The sequence below is a fragment of the Babylonia areolata genome, chromosome 18, assembly GCF_041734735.1.
Source record: "Babylonia areolata isolate BAREFJ2019XMU chromosome 18, ASM4173473v1, whole genome shotgun sequence".
Taxonomy (NCBI): domain Eukaryota; kingdom Metazoa; phylum Mollusca; class Gastropoda; order Neogastropoda; family Buccinidae; genus Babylonia; species Babylonia areolata.
In genome coordinates, this window is record NC_134893.1 from 39,174,982 (window position 1) to 39,194,409 (window position 19,428).

The 19,428-nt window shown below is 42.8% G+C and overlaps 1 protein-coding gene across 1 annotated transcript in view; it reads right to left on the reverse strand.

Annotated features, from left to right (window-relative positions):
* LOC143292753 (dynein axonemal heavy chain 7-like) overlaps nt 1-19,428 on the reverse strand; it is a 91,992-nt gene that overhangs the window by 21,752 nt on the left and 50,812 nt on the right. The window contains exons 44-60 of the mRNA XM_076603297.1: nt 19,089-19,230; nt 17,931-18,044; nt 15,638-15,756; nt 14,702-14,882; nt 13,923-14,152; nt 11,724-11,913; nt 10,455-10,595; nt 7,761-7,964; nt 7,364-7,506; nt 5,697-5,948; nt 4,585-4,699; nt 3,868-4,031; nt 2,872-3,025; nt 2,449-2,640; nt 1,920-2,053; nt 876-1,287; nt 230-475 (exon numbers count right to left, since the gene is read on the reverse strand). Coding sequence (XP_076459412.1) covers nt 230-475; nt 876-1,287; nt 1,920-2,053; nt 2,449-2,640; nt 2,872-3,025; nt 3,868-4,031; nt 4,585-4,699; nt 5,697-5,948; nt 7,364-7,506; nt 7,761-7,964; nt 10,455-10,595; nt 11,724-11,913; nt 13,923-14,152; nt 14,702-14,882; nt 15,638-15,756; nt 17,931-18,044; nt 19,089-19,230 — 3,133 coding nt within the window. The remainder of the gene's footprint in view (nt 1-229; nt 476-875; nt 1,288-1,919; nt 2,054-2,448; nt 2,641-2,871; nt 3,026-3,867; nt 4,032-4,584; nt 4,700-5,696; nt 5,949-7,363; nt 7,507-7,760; nt 7,965-10,454; nt 10,596-11,723; nt 11,914-13,922; nt 14,153-14,701; nt 14,883-15,637; nt 15,757-17,930; nt 18,045-19,088; nt 19,231-19,428) is intronic.

The following is a 19,428-nucleotide window of genomic DNA, read 5'->3' on the forward strand; positions in this document are numbered from 1 at the left end:
ATGTATGTAATAATGCAAATTCATTAAAAAGGTGTTGTTGAAAATCTTTTTTTTTAAGTCTTAGCAAGTAAACAAAACAGAATGGCACCCCGTATGAAAACCAGGACATTAGACAATAAGAAATCAAGGTCTCAGTTTCAGAACGGCAGGAAGCGAAGACCCAGAAACATGTTACACTGGACGCGTCCCATCTCAACACATCAAAACGACCCACAAAAACGCCACTCACGGTGCTGTCGTAGATGACCTTCCACTGATCCTTTTGGGAAATGAACTTCTTGCGGATGTCTTTGAAGTTGGGAAGGTCATCCAGGCGGCACAGCTCATCCCAGGACTTCACGGGGAGCCAGGTTGTGGGGTTGGAATGGGGGTTGTCCAGCCCAATGCCCCCGGTCAGCAGGAAGCGCCACTCATCCTCGTCCACCTCCTTGCGGTGCTTCAGGATGTTCACACACAGCAGGAAGGAGAAGAGCAGCTGAAACACACAGAGCTCAGTGTTACAGCTTTTTATCGTGACATCTTTTTTTGTTTTTCTAAACTTTGTGAATCATTAACACAAAGATGAAAAAAAAAATGAAAAAAAAAGAGAAAAAAACAACAGAAAGTTTGTGGCTTAATTTTTTTTTCAGATTCCACCATGTCTAACCTTTTTTCTCCCACTTCAGCAACAAAGATTATGCCATGAAGGTCTCCCTCAGTATACACACTCAACAAAAAAAATCACAACAGGCAACCTACGATTATTAGAACAGTATCCCCTGAAACCTGCAACAGGAATGACAGTAACAAGCCACTAAAGACACCAGTCCACAAAATGACCTTCTCCAAGACACCAAAGCCCCAGCACTCCCTCACTCACTTGCTGACTCACTCACCTTGTCCTTCTCAAAGAGGGACATGCAGACGTTGGTGTAGAGGGAGTAGGTGAAGTGATTGTGCAGGTGACCCAGACGCGTCTCCAGGTCGTCGGACTTCTCTGCGTTCTCGATGGACAGGTTGAAGAGGTTGATGAACCAGGTGAGGGAGTACTGGTACATGGGCTCGATGTTGGCCAGGTCTGCGATGGAGAAGAACAGGATGGTGCTGTGCACTGCAATCTTGGTGTAGCCCATGCGTGCCTCATCAATCTTCTTCTCTGTCGACTCGGCCACAGCCTGTTTCTCGGAGATCTCATTGGCCAGCTTCTTGGAGGAGGACAGCACCTTGATGGCCGTCTCGTCTTCCAGGATGTTTCCCTCAGAGGACGACAGCACCTCCAGGATCTTGTCTTCAATCTCTTTCAGTTGTCTGCAAGCAACACAGCCGTTGTGTAAGTTTTATAGGAAATCCATTGTAGAACTGACCAAAACAAATGATGTTTACACACATGATTAAAAAAAACAAATGAAAAAAAAAAGATTTTTTTTTATAAATCAGACAAGATGTAGTGATTTGTTATTCTGTCAAGAAAATCAAGTCGTTCCATATCACTCTATAACTTTAATTCTCTGTTAATCTGTATATGAAATTAATGCTTTCTTATGGTGAGTTGCTCTGTGAAGAAAATCAATGTTTCCAGAATACTCCTATTCTCTAATTCTCTGTCAATCTGTATAAGTGTCTCACACACCATCTTATGGTGAGGAGATGCCTACTTTTTGTTTTTTTTTCCCCATACACTTGTGTTTATGTATCAGTGCTAAGCACTTGTGGTGAACTGCCTCCTCCTCTTGTTTTCTGTAGACCTGTGTACATGTGTGTTAAAGTGCTCAACACTCCTTGTGGTAAAGAGATGCGTCCCTCTTGTTCACTGTACACCTGCACATGTGTCAGGGTTTACTCCTGATGGTGAAAAGATGACTCCCTCTTGTTCTCTGAACCCTTGTAAGTCTGTACCAATGTATCAGTGTGTACCACCTTGTTGCGGTGCGAAGTCTCACCTCTTGTTCTCAGCACTCTGCAGGATGAGAGCGTTCTTCTCCTCCTCCAGCTCTGGGCGCTCCTTGGCCACCACAATGCCCAGCAGCTGGTCCTGCAGGCCCTCCGGGGTGATCATGAAGTTCAGCAACGTCACCTGTCACATCACATCACTTCATGTTATATCATGTCACATCACGTCACATCATGACACAGCATGTCACTTCATGACACACCATGTTATATCATGTCACTTCAGGTCATGAATTTCAGAAACGTCACCAGTCACGTCATGACACATCATGTCACTTCATGACACACCATGCTACATCACGTCACTTCAGGTCATGAAGTTCAACAACGGCACCAGTCACATCATGTCGCATCACCTGCCACATGTCACACCACATACAGGGAGCTTGTGATTACATCATCTGTAGTGTCCCTACAGCCAACTATCGACTACTGGCTATGAGACTAACACTAAGTAAGTAGACTGTCAGTTCTTCACACGGACAGAACAGAACCCCCTCAGCCTCCCCCATCACTGACCTTGACGGAGGTCTCTGGCAGGTAGTGGGGGTTGCGGAGCTTGGTGGTGATGTAGAACTTGAAGTCCTGGGAGTACTCGATGGTGGAGTCTCCCAGCTTGATGCACAGGCTGCCGCCCTGCTTGAACGTCTGCTTCAGCAGCAGGGACTCCAGGATGGGGTCCAGCTCTTCTCCTATGTTTTCCAGCAACACCTGTGGCACAGATGATGATGATGATGATGATGATATGTGTACTTATATAGCACCTATCCTCGGTTGGAATCCAAACCCTAAATGCTTTACAAACACGGTTGTTTGCACAACAGGCTGCCTACCTGGGCATTCCTCATTCGTTTCCTGTGTCATTCAATCACATTTCAGGCAGGCACACAAGACAAGAGGAGACAGGTAAAAGAAGGTATCCATGCCAAGAGAGAGACTCACCGGAGTTCCAAACTGGATGCAGTTCTCCAGCGTGCGGACAAAGTCGGTGTCGGAGAGCTTGATGACGTGCAGGTTGTTGGCCTTCTCCATGTTCTTGATCCACTTGTTGGCCTGGCCCTGGGGGTCGATCATCAGCGGCCAACGACGAGAGTTACTGGGGAAAGGGAGGAAAATGAAAAACATTGTAATGAACTGTATTGTATTGTACTGTACTGTATTCCATTGTATTGTACTGTATTGTACTCATATTGTATTATACTGTACTGTACTGTAATGCATTGTATTGTACTGAACTTTGTATTGGTTTGTACTGTACTGTAATGCATTGTATTGTACTGTACTTGTATTGGTTTGTACTGTACTGTAATGCATTGTGTTGTACTGTACTTGTATTAGTTTGAACTGTACTATACTATAATGCATTGTATTGAACTATATTTATATTGGATTGTACTGTACTGTACTGTACTGTACTGTACTGTACTGTACTGTACTGTACTATATTTTGGATTATTCTGCAGAATTTTGCCAGGGACAACCCATTTTGTTGCCATAGGTTCTTTTATGTGCGTAAAGTGCATGCTGCACACAGGTCCTCGGTTTCATCAGGACTCAGCTGAAAAACAATGAAAGAGATGAAGTCTACAAAACAGACTGATATTAATTTGGAATAAATACAGAATGGCATAAAGTGAAAAAAGTGGTTTTTTTTTCAAAAATATACACTAGCACAGAACAATATGAAATAAAGTCAAATACAATAAAATATAAAATGCATTTGAACTCATGGAATTACTTCCAAACTACACAACTTTAAACAGAATTTTCACAGGGCATGCATGAGAAGAGCACCGAGTTAAACATTCTTTGCAAATGTTGACATGACTGAAGCTCAATATTTCTCAAGTTAAGATGATTTTCAAATATTACAGTTGGAATAAAACATAAATGCAAAACAAATAAACCAAAACAACCCAGCCACAAAAAGGGCCTCACCTGATGATGATGCCGTTCTCGGTGGAGAAGCTGTCGGTGGGCAGCCCAGCAATGTTCCAGGCTCGGATCTTGACGGGCTCGCCCAGCGTGTTGACCAGGGAGAAGTCAGAGGAGCAGGGCAGACCGTTGGCCACCACAGTCTTCAGCCACTCGTTGGCTCCATCCTGTGCATCCCCATGGGTGATGGATGTTTTTATAGTACATGAACTGCTGATCTTTGTGGTCAGTGAGGCTGTTGTTGTCGTTGATGATGATGATGATGATGTGTTAGAATGAACAGTGTGGATAGCTGGCTAATGCTTTGTCAACAAAAACGGTGTGTGTGGTTTTTGATTGAAGAGTGTGAGAGAGTGTGTTTGTAGGGGGTGTGGGGGGAGGAAGTGTGGGGAGTGTTCGGGTGGGTTTGGGTGTGTTGGTGGTTGTGTGTGATTTGGTGGGGGTAGTGGGTGGGGGATGGGAGTGTCGAGGTAGGTGTGGAGGGATGTGGGTGGGAATGTGTGTGTATGGGTGTGGGTGTATGCAAGCATGTGAATACATATGGAAATGCCTATCATGCATGTATAGCACGTGCCTGTTTAATGTTCAGCATGAACAACACCAAAGCAGTTTTGAAAGGAACAGAAAAAAAAGTTTTGTTTCTTGATAAACACCACCACCAACGAGAAACACACAAAAATGAACACCTGAGAGAGAAGAGAGAAAGCACGGTGAACTCACCTGTCTGAAGGCTGAGGTGAAGGCCCCCAGGTAAGCCACAATGCCAGAGGACACCAGCACATCTCCCGTCAGGTTGATGTACTTTTTGCTCAGGTCTCTGGCGGCTTGCTGCCATCTGGCACATTGACACATATTCATTTATAGATACATATATATATAGATGTGTGTGTGTGTGTATGCCACCAGTGTGTATGTATCCACCAGTGTATATATATATATATATATATATATATATATATATATATATATATATAACCAACCCAACCCCCTCCATACACTTGACCCTCCCCTGCCACCCACACCCCCACCTTACCTGTCCTTCTCTCAGCCCAGCCCTCCGATGATACATTTGCTCACAAACACCTCCTTCCCCTCACTACTCACACACCACATCCCATCACCCCCAACAACAACACCCAACAAAAATCCCTCCCTAGCACAATCTGACCCCCTCCACACCCTCCCCCCTGACCCCCCACACATTACCTGTCCTTCTCTCTGTCCAGTCCCCTGACCAGATGTTTGCTCACAAACACCCCCTTCCCCTCACCACCCACACACCATCCCCCCCCACCACCTCCAACAGTAACACCCAACAAAAATCCCTCCTTAGTCCAACCAACCCAACCCCCTCCACACACTCACCCTCCACCCCCCCATCACCTTACCTGTCCTCTCCACCCAGCCCCCCGATGACACACTTGCTTACAAACACCCCCTTCCCCTCACTACCCACACACCACACCCCACCACCCCCAACGATATCTGACAAAAATCCCACGCTATCCCAACCTGACACCCCACCTCCCCTCCCTCCCAGCGCCCCCACCCTCACACACCCCAACACACAACCTTACCTGTCCCACTCTCCACCCATAGATGCTTACTCACAAACTCCCCCTTCCCCACACACCACCACAACAACACCCAACAAAAATTCCTCACTACCCACACACCACACCCCACCATCCCCAACAACAACACCCAACAAAAATTCCTCACTACCCACACACCACACCCCACCATCCCCAACAACAACACCCAACAAAAATCCCTTACTAGCCCAACCCAACCCAGCCCGACCCCCTCCACACACAGCCATTCCCCCTTACCTGTCCTTCTCTCCACCCAGCCCCCCGATGAGCTGCTCTGCACGGTCCAACTTCTTGGTGCAGAGGTCCACCTGGTTCTCCAGCTCTGCCTTCTTGGCCTTGTTGGCCTCCAGCGTCTCCTGCAGCTTGTTCAGCTTGTCCTGCACCTCTCGCAGCGACGCCCGCTTGGCCTCCAGGGATGCCATGGCCTCCGCCAGCTCCGCGTTGGCCTTCCGCAGGGACTCCTTCTTCGGGGCCACCACCTTGGCCACCCTGACAGGACGAAATGTATCCATTTACATTTTTATGCACTTTTTTTCTGTTTTTTTTTTTTCTACACCTCAAGGCCTGACTAAGCTCATTGGGTTCTGCTGCTGCTGGTCAGGCATCTGCTTAGCAGATGTGGTGTAGCGTGTATGGATTTGTCAGAACTCAGTGACGCCTCCTTGAGAAACTGAACTGAACTGAGAGGACGCGACAGGGGAATTTTTTTTTTTCAATATCATATGGACTTTTTTTTTAACTGTCAGTATGTATGTCATATTCTGCACAAATTATAATGATTTCAAGTTTATTTACACAGCACTTAATCAAACAATTTTGCTCCAAGTGCTTTACAGTTACAATAGTTCTAATTTGAAAAAAATACCTTTGTTTTTCACCGCCATTGTTATTACAATCACCCATTAAAAAAAAAAACCCATTAAAGAACCATGACAAACAAACTGTCCACCTACACAAATTACACACTTTGGTTTCTCAGAGCCATAGTTATTACAATCACCCATAAAAAGTTTTAAAAAGAATCACGACAATCAAATTGTCTGCAATACAAATGACATCAACCAATGAGAAGAAGAAGAAGGTTAAGGTTAAAGATGCCATAACCTTTTACTGCCATAGGGGCAGTGATTTCATATTCACCGGGACTAGGTTCAGCATAGAAAGGTATGGCCCGGTTCTCTCCTTCAACTTCATACATAAGAATCAGTTAAACATGCTTTATTTTGATTCATAATAAACAGAAATATAACATAACTTACCAGGACATAAGAAGAAAAGAAAAAAAGAAAAAAGGTGACAAAAGAGGATGAATATATAAAACATCCTTGCAAGGGTTGTAATCAGGAAATGTGCCATACTGGCATGGCTTCACAATATAAACTTAATGATGATAGGATTGGCCGAAAGAGAACAACACAACATAATGTGGATTAATGAACTGAAATCATTGTTACAAATGACAAGATGTTGGATAAGTTTAATCACTTCATATATTTCACCTAACATCTAGTTACATGACATAGCCAAGGATGGATAGTGATTTGTTTACAACAATGAAAAGAACTCATGTTTTTCCCTTTTTTTAAGGGTTGATGAAGGGCTGGAAGATGATGTGAAGGGAAAGAAGACCTTGCTGATGCACATTTAAGTGCAGAAAAGGAATGACATTACTGGGGGGAAAAAGTCAGAAAGGGACTGATTGGTCTGGTATGTCCAGACAACGCAAGAATAAAGTTTAAAGACACACACACACAAATGTTCACACACAACCACTGCTGTAGAAGCCTGACCAAAATGTGCCCTGGTGCATTCCAGTGAGTGGATTAAAATCTTCATCAACCCCAAACTCCACCATTACCACAGCCTAACACTTTCTACACAGCCCACTTTTCCACTCCACTGACCTGTCATAGACCTCCATGGCACGCACCCACTTGCACAAGCCCTCGCAGGCAGTGGAGGCGTTCTTCACTTTGTCAGGGTCAAACTCGGGGTTGGTCATGTACTTCTTGCGGATAATGCCCATGATGGGGGCTGGGATGTTGTCCTGAGGAGCAAGAAACAATCATCCATACATTCATTGCAGGCTGCTGTCTCCTGTTTATTCTTCAATACATGACCAGGGAACAAACAACAATCATGTATACATTGAACAGCAGGTTCCTGTCTCATGTTTATTCTTTTATACATGACCCACTCTTTCCTGAAGGGAAAAAACAGCTAAATTTTCAACTTCTACATAGAAAGGGAGGTGTACGAAGGGTGGGAAAGGGGATGGGGTGGAGAACATATGTCACCTACCTTGTCGAACGTGTGCAAGCTTTCCAGAAACTTCATATCTCCGAGGATTCTCTTGGAGGGCATCCAGTAGTCCTCAATCTTCTTGCCAGACCCGCTGGGGTCAGGGATCCTGTCGGCCTTGACCCCTTTCAGCACACAAATGGCCTCCATCACCAGCCGCACGCCATTGGGGGGACTCTTCATGCTCTTCACCACCGTGATATCCTGCCAAAACACACCCAGGTCACCTGGTTTCAGTTTCAGTTTCTGAAGGAGGTGTCACTGCGTTCAGACAAATCCATTCATGCAACACATATGCTAGGCAGATGCCTGACCAGCAGCATAACCCAACGCTCATAGTCAGGCCTTGAGTATGTGCATATATATTTGATAATTATCAGAGTGGATTTCTTCTGCAGAATTTTGCCAGAGGACAACACTCTTGTTGCCATGGGTTCTTTTTCAGTGCGCCAAGTGCGTACTGCACATGGGACCATGGTTTATCATCTCATCTGAATAACTAGATGCTCAGTTTGGTTTTCCAGTCAAACTTAGGAGAGAAGACGAGAGCAGGATTTGAACCCAGACTTTCATGGACTCTCTGTATAGACAGATGAGCGTCTTATCCATTCTGCCACCAGTCACCCACTGCTGGGTACTCAAGTGCACCTTTTGTTCTGGGGTTTTGTGTGTTGCTGCTGAGTGTGCTGTGCTGCGCTATGCTGTTCATGTGGCGCTGAGTGGGGTTAAGTGCTGCATGGTGAGGAATGGTGTGGTAATGTGATGTGAAATGTGGGGATGTGTGGACTGGTGTGATGATGTGGTATGGTGACGATTGTGTGGTGATGTTGGATGGTGTGGTGTGGTGAGGAAAAGAGTCGTGGTAAGTGTGGTGTGGTGTAGAGTGGTGCGATGTGGTGTAGCGTGGTGAGGTGTGGTGCAACGTGGTGTGGTGTGATAATAAATGATGTTGTGATATGTGGTGTGGTGTCTTGTTTGTTGTGGTATGATATGGTCTGCATAAATATGGCATGTGGCTACTTTCGTTTTCTCCGCATAGGCGGGTAGTAGGAATCAGACCCATGCCGGAGTCTGCACTAGTGGGTCACGTTTAAGTATGTGTAATTAAATGTGACATTACAAGTGACAGATCTTTCAAGGAAGCAGCCCCTGATACTTGTCCACTGCTCTTCAGTGTCCAGTATTCACCACAACACAACAAACCACAGCTACACGTTACACATCAGGCTCCCACCAACAGCTACACATTACACATCTCAGACTCACAACACAGTTACATGTTGCACATCTCAGGCTCACACCACAGCTACACATTACACATCTAAGGCTCACACTACAGCGACAAGTTACACATCTGAGGCACACACCAACAGCTACACGTTACACATCTCAGACTCACAACACAGCTACACACCTCAGGATCACACCACAGCTACATGTTACACATCTCAGACTCACAACACAGCTGCGCATTACACATCTCAGGCCCACACCAACAGCAACACGTTACATATTTCAGGCTCACACCACAGCAACACGTCACACATCTCAGGCTCACACCACAGCAACACGTTACACATCTCAGGCTCACACCACAGCAACACGTCACACATCTCAGGCTCACACCACAGCAACACGTTACACATCTCAGGCTCACACCACAGCAACACGTTACACATCTCAAGCTCACACCACAGCACGTTACACATCTCAGGCTCACACCACAGCAACACGTTACACATCTCAAGCTCACACCACAGCAACACGTTACATATCTCAGGCTCACACCACAGCAACACATCACATATCACATATCTCAGGCTCACACCACAGCAACACGTTACACATCTCAAGCTCACACCACAGCAACACGTTACATATCTCAGGCTCACACCACAGCAACACATCGCATATCTCAGGCTCACACCACAGCAACACATTACACATCTCAGGCTCACACCACAGCTACACGTCACATATCTCAGGCTCACACCACAGCAACACGTTACACATCTCAGGCTCACACCAACAGCTATACATCACACATCTCAGGCTCACACCACAGCTACACGTCACATATCTCAGGCTCACACCACAGCAACACGTTACACATCTCAAGCTCACACCACAGCAACACGTTACATATCTCAGGCTCACACCACAGCAACACATCACATATCACATATCTCAGGCTCACACCACAGCAACACGTTACACATCTCAAGCTCACACCACAGCAACACGTTACATATCTCAGGCTCACACCACAGCAACACATCGCATATCTCAGGCTCACACCACAGCAACACATTACACATCTCAGGCTCACACCACAGCTACACGTCACATATCTCAGGCTCACACCACAGCTACACGTTACACATCTCAGGCTCACACCAACAGCTATACATCACACATCTCAGGCTCACACCACAGCTACACGTCACATATCTCAGGCTCACACCACAGCAACACGTTACACATCTCAGGCTCACACCACAGCAACACATTACACATCTCAGGCTCACACCACAGCTACACGTCACACATCTCAGGCTCACACCACAGCCACACGTTACACATCTCAGGCTCACACCACAGCAACACGTCACACATCTCAGGCTCACAGCACAGTCAAACGTCACACATCTCAGGCTCACACCAAAAGCTATACGTCACACATCTCAGGCTCACCGCTGGGGTCAGGGTGTCAAGGGCAGCCAGGGCAGCGTTCAGAGCGGGCAGAGCTTCTGACAGGTCAGCATCACATTCGTCCTTGATAGCCTGAGCGGCACGTGCCTGTTCGTTGGCTACAGCTTCGTCCGCTTTCACAACCTGCATGCAGTGTATGCAACTGGGATAAATCCCTGACAAACTTAGAAAGAATGAGTGTGTGTGTGTGTGTGTGTGTGTGTGTGTGTGTGTGTGTGTTTGTTTCTTTCAATGTGAGCAGATCATGCTTCAGTGTATATGCTGTATGTACAAAATACTGTTAATGTAATTATGTTCTGCTTCGTCTAATCAAGGGTTTTGCTGTGTTTTTTTCAATGTGACCTCATAACTTTTCTTTGTAAGACCAGTTGTATTTTTGTCAGTTCTGAGTTATCAAGAAAGAAAGAAAAGACATGATTTGTTGGGATCTCTCAACCTGAAAGGGGATATTTTGTGGGATTCAGCGTTTATTTGTAGATTCACTTACAACTCCTTACATTTCAGTCCCTAGTTTCTGTACCCCTCCCTCGCTTTCCTGTTCCCTTCCACACATGCCATCCACTGATGAATAACGGACATTTGGCCCAAACCTGAAGTCTGGGCTGCAACATGTGGTGAAAGAACCTTCCACCAGTAACATGTTCAGAAAGTTTCAGCATGCCATTAACACAAACTCTCTTTCCCTTGTTCTCATCAAAACGCTGAGTTTTCCTTGTCTGTTCATATCATGTGCAAGTACAGGTACATCAGGATCAATATTTCTTTGTCCTGATACACATCTAACTTTTCGCGTAACTAGCAACACAGATTAATTAATTCACAAAGCATAATTCCAAATGTTTTTTTATATCTAAAAAACAAAAAAATGTATATAAAATAAAACAATGAAACATATATGAGCGGAGATAATTCAATAAAATAATCAACTATTCAAAGCATAAGAGATGTAATATAAAAAGAACGAAAAAAACCCAAAAAAACCAAGCATACATGAAATCAAAAGATGTAGAATAAATCAACAGAATAGTCAACCACTGAAGACATTAAGAGATTAACTAATCAAAACAACAATAATCTATTCAAGAAATTATGAAATCCAATAAAAACAATCAATGAAACATTCAATAAAAAAAAAACCAACAAAAAACAACAAAACAATCAAGTATTCAAAAAATCAACAAATCCAATACAATGCCCAAAATACTGACAAAGAGCAACAACCCCTAAGGTAAATGACAAACACCTACTGACCTTTTCCACTTTGGCGACCTCCACGGAGTCCCTCTCGATGACCACCATGATCTCGGACACCTCTTTGGAGGCCACCACCAGCTGGGGCTGAAGGTCGGTCAGCTCTTTCTGCATGACAGCCACCTGCCCCGCTGCTGACTCCAGCTTCTCCAGACCCACCTCGTATCGCTTCTTCTGCTTCAGCACTTCTCTGTGACACACACGGCAGTGAAAGTTAATGTTTTGTCATTGTAATGTTCCCCTCCTATCGCTTCTGCTTCAGCACTTCTCTGTGACACACACGGCAGTGAAAGTTAATGTTTTGTCATTGTAATGTTCCTCTCCCATCGCTTCTTCTGCTTCAGCACTTCTCTGTGACACACACGGCAGTGAAAGTTAATGTTTTGTCATCGTAATGTTCCCCTCCTATCGCTTCTTCTGCTTCAGCACTTCTCTGTGACACACACGGCAGTGAAAGTTAATGTTTTGTCATCGTAATGTTCCCCTCCTATCGCTTCTTCTGCTTCAGCACTTCTCTGTGACACACACGGCAGTGAAAGTTAATGTTTTGTCATCGTAATGTTCCCCTCCTATCGCTTCTTCTGCTTCAGCACTTCTCTGTGACACACACAGCAGTGAAAGTTAATGTTTTGTCATCGTAATGTTCCCCTCCTATCGCTTCTTCTGCTTCAGCACTTCTCTGTGACACACACGGCAGTGAAAGTTAATGTTTTGTCATCGTAATGTTCCCCTCCTATCGCTTCTTCTGCTTCAGCACTTCTCTGTGACACACACAGCAGTGAAAGTTAATGTTTTGTCATTGTAATGTTCCTCTCCCATCGCTTCTTCTGCTTCAGCACTTCTCTGTGACACACACGGCAGTGAAAGTTAATGTTTTGTCATCGTAATGTTCCCCTCCTATCGCTTCTTCTGCTTCAGCACTTCTCTGTGACACACACGGCAGTGAAAGTTAATGTTTTGTCATCGTAATGTTCCCCTCCTATCGCTTCTTCTGCTTCAGCACTTCTCTGTGACACACACAGCAGTGAAAGTTAATGTTTTGTCATCGTAATGTTCCCCTCCTATCGCTTCTTCTGCTTCAGCACTTCTCTGTGACACACACGGCAGTGAAAGTTAATGTTTTGTCATCGTAATGTTCCCCTCCTATCGCTTCTTCTGCTTCAGCACTTCTCTGTGACACACACAGCAGTGAAAGTTAATGTTTTGTCATTGTAATGTTCCCCTCCTATCGCTTCTTCTGCTTCAGCACTTCTCTGTGACACACACGGCAGTGAAAGTTAATGTTTTGTCATTGTAATGTTCCCCTCCTATCGCTTCTTCTGCTTCAGCACTTCTCTGTGACACACACGGCAGTGAAAGTTAATGTTTTGTCATCGTAATGTTCCCCTCCTATCGCTTCTTCTGCTTCAGCACTTCTCTGTGACACACACGGCAGTGAAAGTTAATGTTTTGTCATTGTAATGTTCCCCTCCTATCGCTTCTTCTGCTTCAGCACTTCTCTGTGACACACACGGCAGTGAAAGTTAATGTTTTGTCATCATAATGTCCATCTCATAGACCTTCTGCTTCAGCACTTCTCTGCAACACAAACGGCAGTGAAAGTAAATGTTTTGTCATCATAATGTTCACGTCCTATAGCTTCTTCTGCTGCAGGACTTTTCTGCAATAAACACAGTAGTGACGTTTAAAATGTGTTCAATAAGATGTCAACTAATTTAATGACTTGACATTTTAAACCACAAAAAGCTCATGAATTAGTGTCAGTACAAGGCTCTGATGAAGAAGATAAAGTAAAAGAAGATTTTGCAGTGTTGTTTTTCAGTGCTTCAAATGGATACCAAGGAGCCCAACATGTAATTAGTGATAGAACATAACTAGAATAGTGCGGTGACTGTTATCAGGGAATCTATTTTTCTTGGCACTGTTGGGATACCTTTTTGTGTTGACTGTGGAACAGTTATATCTGCATCCACATAGAAGAGTTAAGAATATCCATAAACCTTATGTTCTGCACTTTCCTTTGATCATTATTTGGTCTGAGTATTTGGGTTCATTTTTTGTGATTATTCAAAAATCATGCAGTATTTGTGGATGCGCTGCACAAGGTCATGTCCACAACTCCATTGAGTTAAAAAATAAAGTTGCTTTACTGGGTTTTTCAGCACGTGTCCCTACAAAACTGAGGCCGAAGAATCTCACCCTCTCTTCTTGTCCAACAAGGTCTTGAAGGTGCTGATAAGCTCCAGGTATGAGGTGGGTGTGACGTAGTTGTGACGCTCAAGTTCCAGAGTAAACCGTTCTGAGAGCAGGCGTGTGGAGGTGTGGAAGTGCTTGCACATGGTGATGCAGCCATTACGCTCGTCCTCAGACATCTCAATCTCCTCCAGAAACCTCGTGGCCACCGCCTGAAGGGCATCCTCTGGCCAGGACTGAAACACCATCACCATCATGCAGCAAGTGAAATACCTGTCCATGAATTCGAGACAGTAAAATAATGTGTAAGTATATCATCGCTTGAGAAGCATTCTTTGGACATGACTGAAATACAAAACTGTTGGTAAAACATTCAAGCATGTGCAAATGCAGAGCATAGGTGTAAGTTTCTATTACATTGGTATGAACATATGCAGTCGCACGACTGTGAAGGGATGTGGGTGTATGTCTGTGTGCATGTGTGTACATGTGTATGTGTTAGTCTGTGTATTTGTGCTGGTGAGTGAATGTGAGAGGTAGAGCATGTATGCATGTGTGTGTGTGTGTGTGTGTGTGTGTGTGTGTGTGTGTGTGTGTGTGTGTGTGTGTGTGTGTGCATCTCTGTGTCACTGTGAATCTCTGTGTAAATGTACATGAATGAGTGAGTGTGTGTGTGTATGTGTGTGTGTGTGTGTGTGTATGCATGCACACACAAACATGCATGTGTACAATTGTGAGCATGTATATGTGCACTTGAAGCCCCAATACTTTCCCCTACCACCCACCTGGAACCAGTCAATGGTGCAGCAGTTGACCAGGGAGGGGAATTTACGCAGACGGCTGCGGAAGGCGTCGCCAATGGGGGACATGGCCAGCACGATGTGCAGCTGATCGCGCACACGCTGGATGAACAGGTTGAACAGCGCCACAGGGGATCCGTCTGTCTGCTTGGCTTTGTCACGTTGTCTGCAATGCAGCAGATAGTGTTCATGATCTTCAATTATTGAATTAAAAAATCCACATTCCAAACCTATGCTTACTGCTTTGTTTCCTTCAAAGCGAATAATCTGACACTTGCTTCACTGCAAGCGGTACATGAAAGAGGTCAGCTTCAACTTTCTGTTTGATAAAAAAGACACCCCTTAACCTATTCAGAACAGAAGAGAGGGTAGATGTTTCAGCGTGTCCATTCACCTCTAAGGGGAGAAAAAGGGGTGAACAAATGCCAGAGTGGATTTATCAATTTGGAGCAGGAATGAGATCAACTGTTTCAGGTCCACATTTATGTTCCTATCTGCGGTGGGGAAATGTAAAAATGCAAAATGTTTCAAGAAACTGTCCAGTTAGCAATTGATTTGGAGGTGAGGAAAGAATAAATGCTCCAGGAGTGAGAATGAAGGAACAATTACCTCAAAGGCACTTGCACTAAATGAATTTGGAGCACAACTAGGAAAGGAACAATTATTTCAAGAGCACATTCCCTCAAGAAATTATCATTCATATTCACAAAATGAGCTACTATTTCAAGAGCACATTCATTAAATGAGGAATTATTTGAAGAACACATTCACTAAGGGAGCAATTATTTTGAAAGCACACACTTTCCCAAAGTGTTTTGAATGAGTATTCACTGATCAGTCTATCTTGAGGAATATGGCAGAATGGATAAGATACTCATCTGCCGATACAGTCAAGGTTACTCCACAAGCCCATCCACGTACCTGTCAACCTGTCTCATCTTCTCACAGATCTCCTGCTTCTCGTCAATGGCGAACAGGTTGGGCACCTCTCCAGCATTCAGCAGGTTGTTGATGTCCTCCAGGAAGGACTCTTGTTTGATCTGCACACACCCACTGGCTGTCATGTCTCTCTCACTTGGTACACAGCACAGGAATGTGGGACTGTATGATGCACTCCTTTCATTCTGTCCTTATCAAGCTGAAGTGATCAATGTCTGATTTCATTTCATTCTGTCCTTATCAAGCTGATGTAATCAATGTCTGATTTCATTTCATTCTGTCCTTATCAAGCTGAAGTAATCAATGTCTGATTTCATTTCATTCTGTCCTTATCAAGCTGATGTAATCAATGTCTGATTTCATTTCATTCTGTCCTTATCAAGCTGAAGTAATCAATGTCTGATTTCATTTCATTCTGTCCTTATCAAGCTGAAGTAATCAATGTCTGATTTCATTTCATTCTGTCCTTATCAAGCTGAAGTAATCAATGTCTGATTTCATTTCATTCTGTCCTTATCAAGCTGATGTAATCAATGGGCTGATTTCATTTCATTCTGTCCTTATCAAGCTGAAGTAATCAATGTCTGATTTCATTTCATTCTGTCCTTATCAAGCTGAAGTAATCAATGTCTGATTTCATTTCATTCTAGCCTAATCAAGATGAAGTAATCAATGTTTGATTTTACAAAATTAGTTTTTTTTACAAAACCAGGCATATGAACAGTGTGTGCACATCATTTTTTACATTTTCTTGTTGTCAAACATTTATTTCTCTCTCTCTTTATTTTTTTTTTCTTTTATTTCTTTCAGTTAACATAAGTCTCTATATTTTCCCACAGATTAAAAAAATAGGGAAGAAAATGACAAAGCTGTATGCAACCCTCTCCCTTTTTCTTTCTTTAGCAAGTGTCATCTCATTGCAAATATCTGCAAGGAAATGAGCAAGCCGATCAAAAGAAAAGAGCTTCCTCACTAAAAACAGACAAGGTTAATAACAGTTCAAATTTGACTGAGATGCGTATAACTTGTTGCCTGTTTCATGATTTAATTGATGTTTTCTATCATTCTTTTTTTTTTTTTTTTTTTTAGACATCACATCCTTTCACCACTTTCGTAAGAATACTCCAATTAGTTTATGCAACAGCCAACAAAAGGTTTACTGATGTGAACAGTCATCCATTTAAAATAGGGGTAAAAAAAAAAAAAATTTTTTGAAAGCGTGTAATGCCAGGAGGTGTCATATAATATATCCATTTTTTAACGATTTTTTTTTTTTAACACATACAAATCCATGCAAAATTCATAAGAAAAGTGATCACACACACATAAAAAAAACTCTTCTAATTCATTCAGTATTGATGGTATACAAGAACTGCCTGTGTCTGCACATCTTTCTCAAAAAAACAACAACACACTGTTACATCCATGTGAGTGAAAACAAAAATCTTTTTTTGCATTCGCATGCTCAAATCAGCTGCACGGTGACACAGACAAAATACACTTGTGTGATGCTGGAATTCAGTGAGAGGCCAGTGGCATGTGATCATTGTTACCGCTCCTTCTTCTGTCTGGCCCTCTTCACAAAACAGATAGTCCCGCAGCTTGTGTGGAAAGTCGTCAATACATCAGTGCATAGTATCGTCAGCACACGTCGGGGAATGTCAATGCACTAGTGCACAGTATCCTCAACATGTGTCAGGAATTTTTTTCAGATAAGAACAATCTATAGAAAAAAAAAATTTACGAAAGATTTCAAGTTATATCATTTTCAATAGTCATTATCCATTTGAAGCTGATTAGTTACAAAATGTTTTTCAATAAACCTGAAGCAAACTGAGTTAAATGAAATAATTGATATTTTGTCAGTGTGTGTGAATATGTTAGTGTGTTGGTGTTCGTTTGCATAAATGTGTGCAAGTGCAGATATTTATGCGCATGAGTGAAATATTTTGGTTTTGATTTATCATTTTATGTGTTCCATGAACAAAAGTAAAAGAATAAGGTTATGATAACTATTCATATATTTCAATTGTTCAGTAAATAAATATAAACACACAATCCTGCATCAAACATGTGTGGTTGGGTGGGGAGGACTGCGTGGTATGGTGTGTATGTTTAAATATTTTGATGTCCTTTCTGTTTTCTTTTAAACATCATGCGCTTTGAGCACATACAGGAAAGCATTGTTGAAGTGCCCAAAAACAGATTAAAAAATTTAAAGGTCCGCCTCTATAAGACCTTAGCCAAAAGTCATCAGGCCAACAACACTCCCTACCTGTGTGTCAGAGAACAGGAAGACAGCGTGGTTATCTGTCTCTGTGGATTTGCGCAGGATTCGCTTCAAGTCCTCTCTCCACTCAGTCGATGTGTAACTCTTGGAGATCTCAACCTGAATTTTGTAAAGTAAAATAAGAAAAATTATTACAAAAATTCTCCCGAAAGCGGAGTATGGCTGCCTACATGGTGAGGTAAAAATGGTCATACATATAAAAGCCCACTTGTGTACATACAAGTGAACATGGAAGTTTCAGCCCATGAATGCAGAAGAAGAAAATAACAAAAAATAATCTCACTGCTCCTACTGCTGCTACTGCTACTAACAAGAATCCAGCAACCTAAACTGGGAACCAGTAAAGATATAATAAAATAATACCCAACTTTCACTAAAATCTATAAAATAGATTGCCAGAAGTTTGGTTTCCTCAAAAAGTAGGTCCCTCAGCACAGACAACTCTACACACTCAGCTTGCTATTTGGTATGCTTCTGGAAATAACACAAAGAAAATCACACGAACTATTTAACACTCCAACAATTTCTTTTCTCAAGTTCTTCAGCAAGTGACAAACATACCATTACTCTTGTATCACAAGAGACGTAACTACTCCATTAAAAAAACAATAACGAAATAAAATAGATACCTAAAAAAACCAAGCACATTGTGGACTGCATGTAGATTCAACAGCTGCTTCATTCAGGACAAATACTGGAGCTTTCTTAACAGCACACTTAAGTACTGTGATATGAATTTTTTACATATTGTGAAATCAGTGGCAAGTGTTGCGATACAATATGTCCATCATTTTGGTATTGGAATGTGTGGTATGTAATGATTGTTGTACAATCTACATATGCATGAACATAAATTAATGTTCAGGTGAAAGTCTGTATCATTTTTCATTTTAGTGTTTAAGTGCATGTTCAAGATGTCATTTTTTACATTGTATAGTGCAGCTGAGCATGTTTTATAAGAAAAGGTGCTATACAAATTAAATCATTATCATTAAGATAATTATCATTAAATCATAATGATGATTATTACTATCATTATTATTGTCAATATTATTATCATTATCACCACTATTATCATTATTATTGTTATTATCATCAGTATTAGTATTATTATCATTATATTACTAACAGTGACTGTCTCACCTGGAACAGGTCGTAGTCAGCCATGTGGGAAGCCAGGCGAGTGAGAGACTGCCGACCAGACCCTCCCACACCCACCAGCAGGGCATGACTGCGAGGCTGTTTGAGGATGCGAGCGATGCGAGACACATGCTCAATGGCAAACCTGTTGGTCACACACAGCATAGCCAGGTCAAGTCATTGTCAGAGTCAAACCAACTTTATCATCTCTTTAGAGAAATTAACGTACAGCCATGCACACTGCTCACAATATAAACAGTAAGTATACACATAAAGAGACAAGTTCATGTTTTATTGAAATATTACAGCATTATCTACAAAAATAAACGCCTTGCTAAGTATG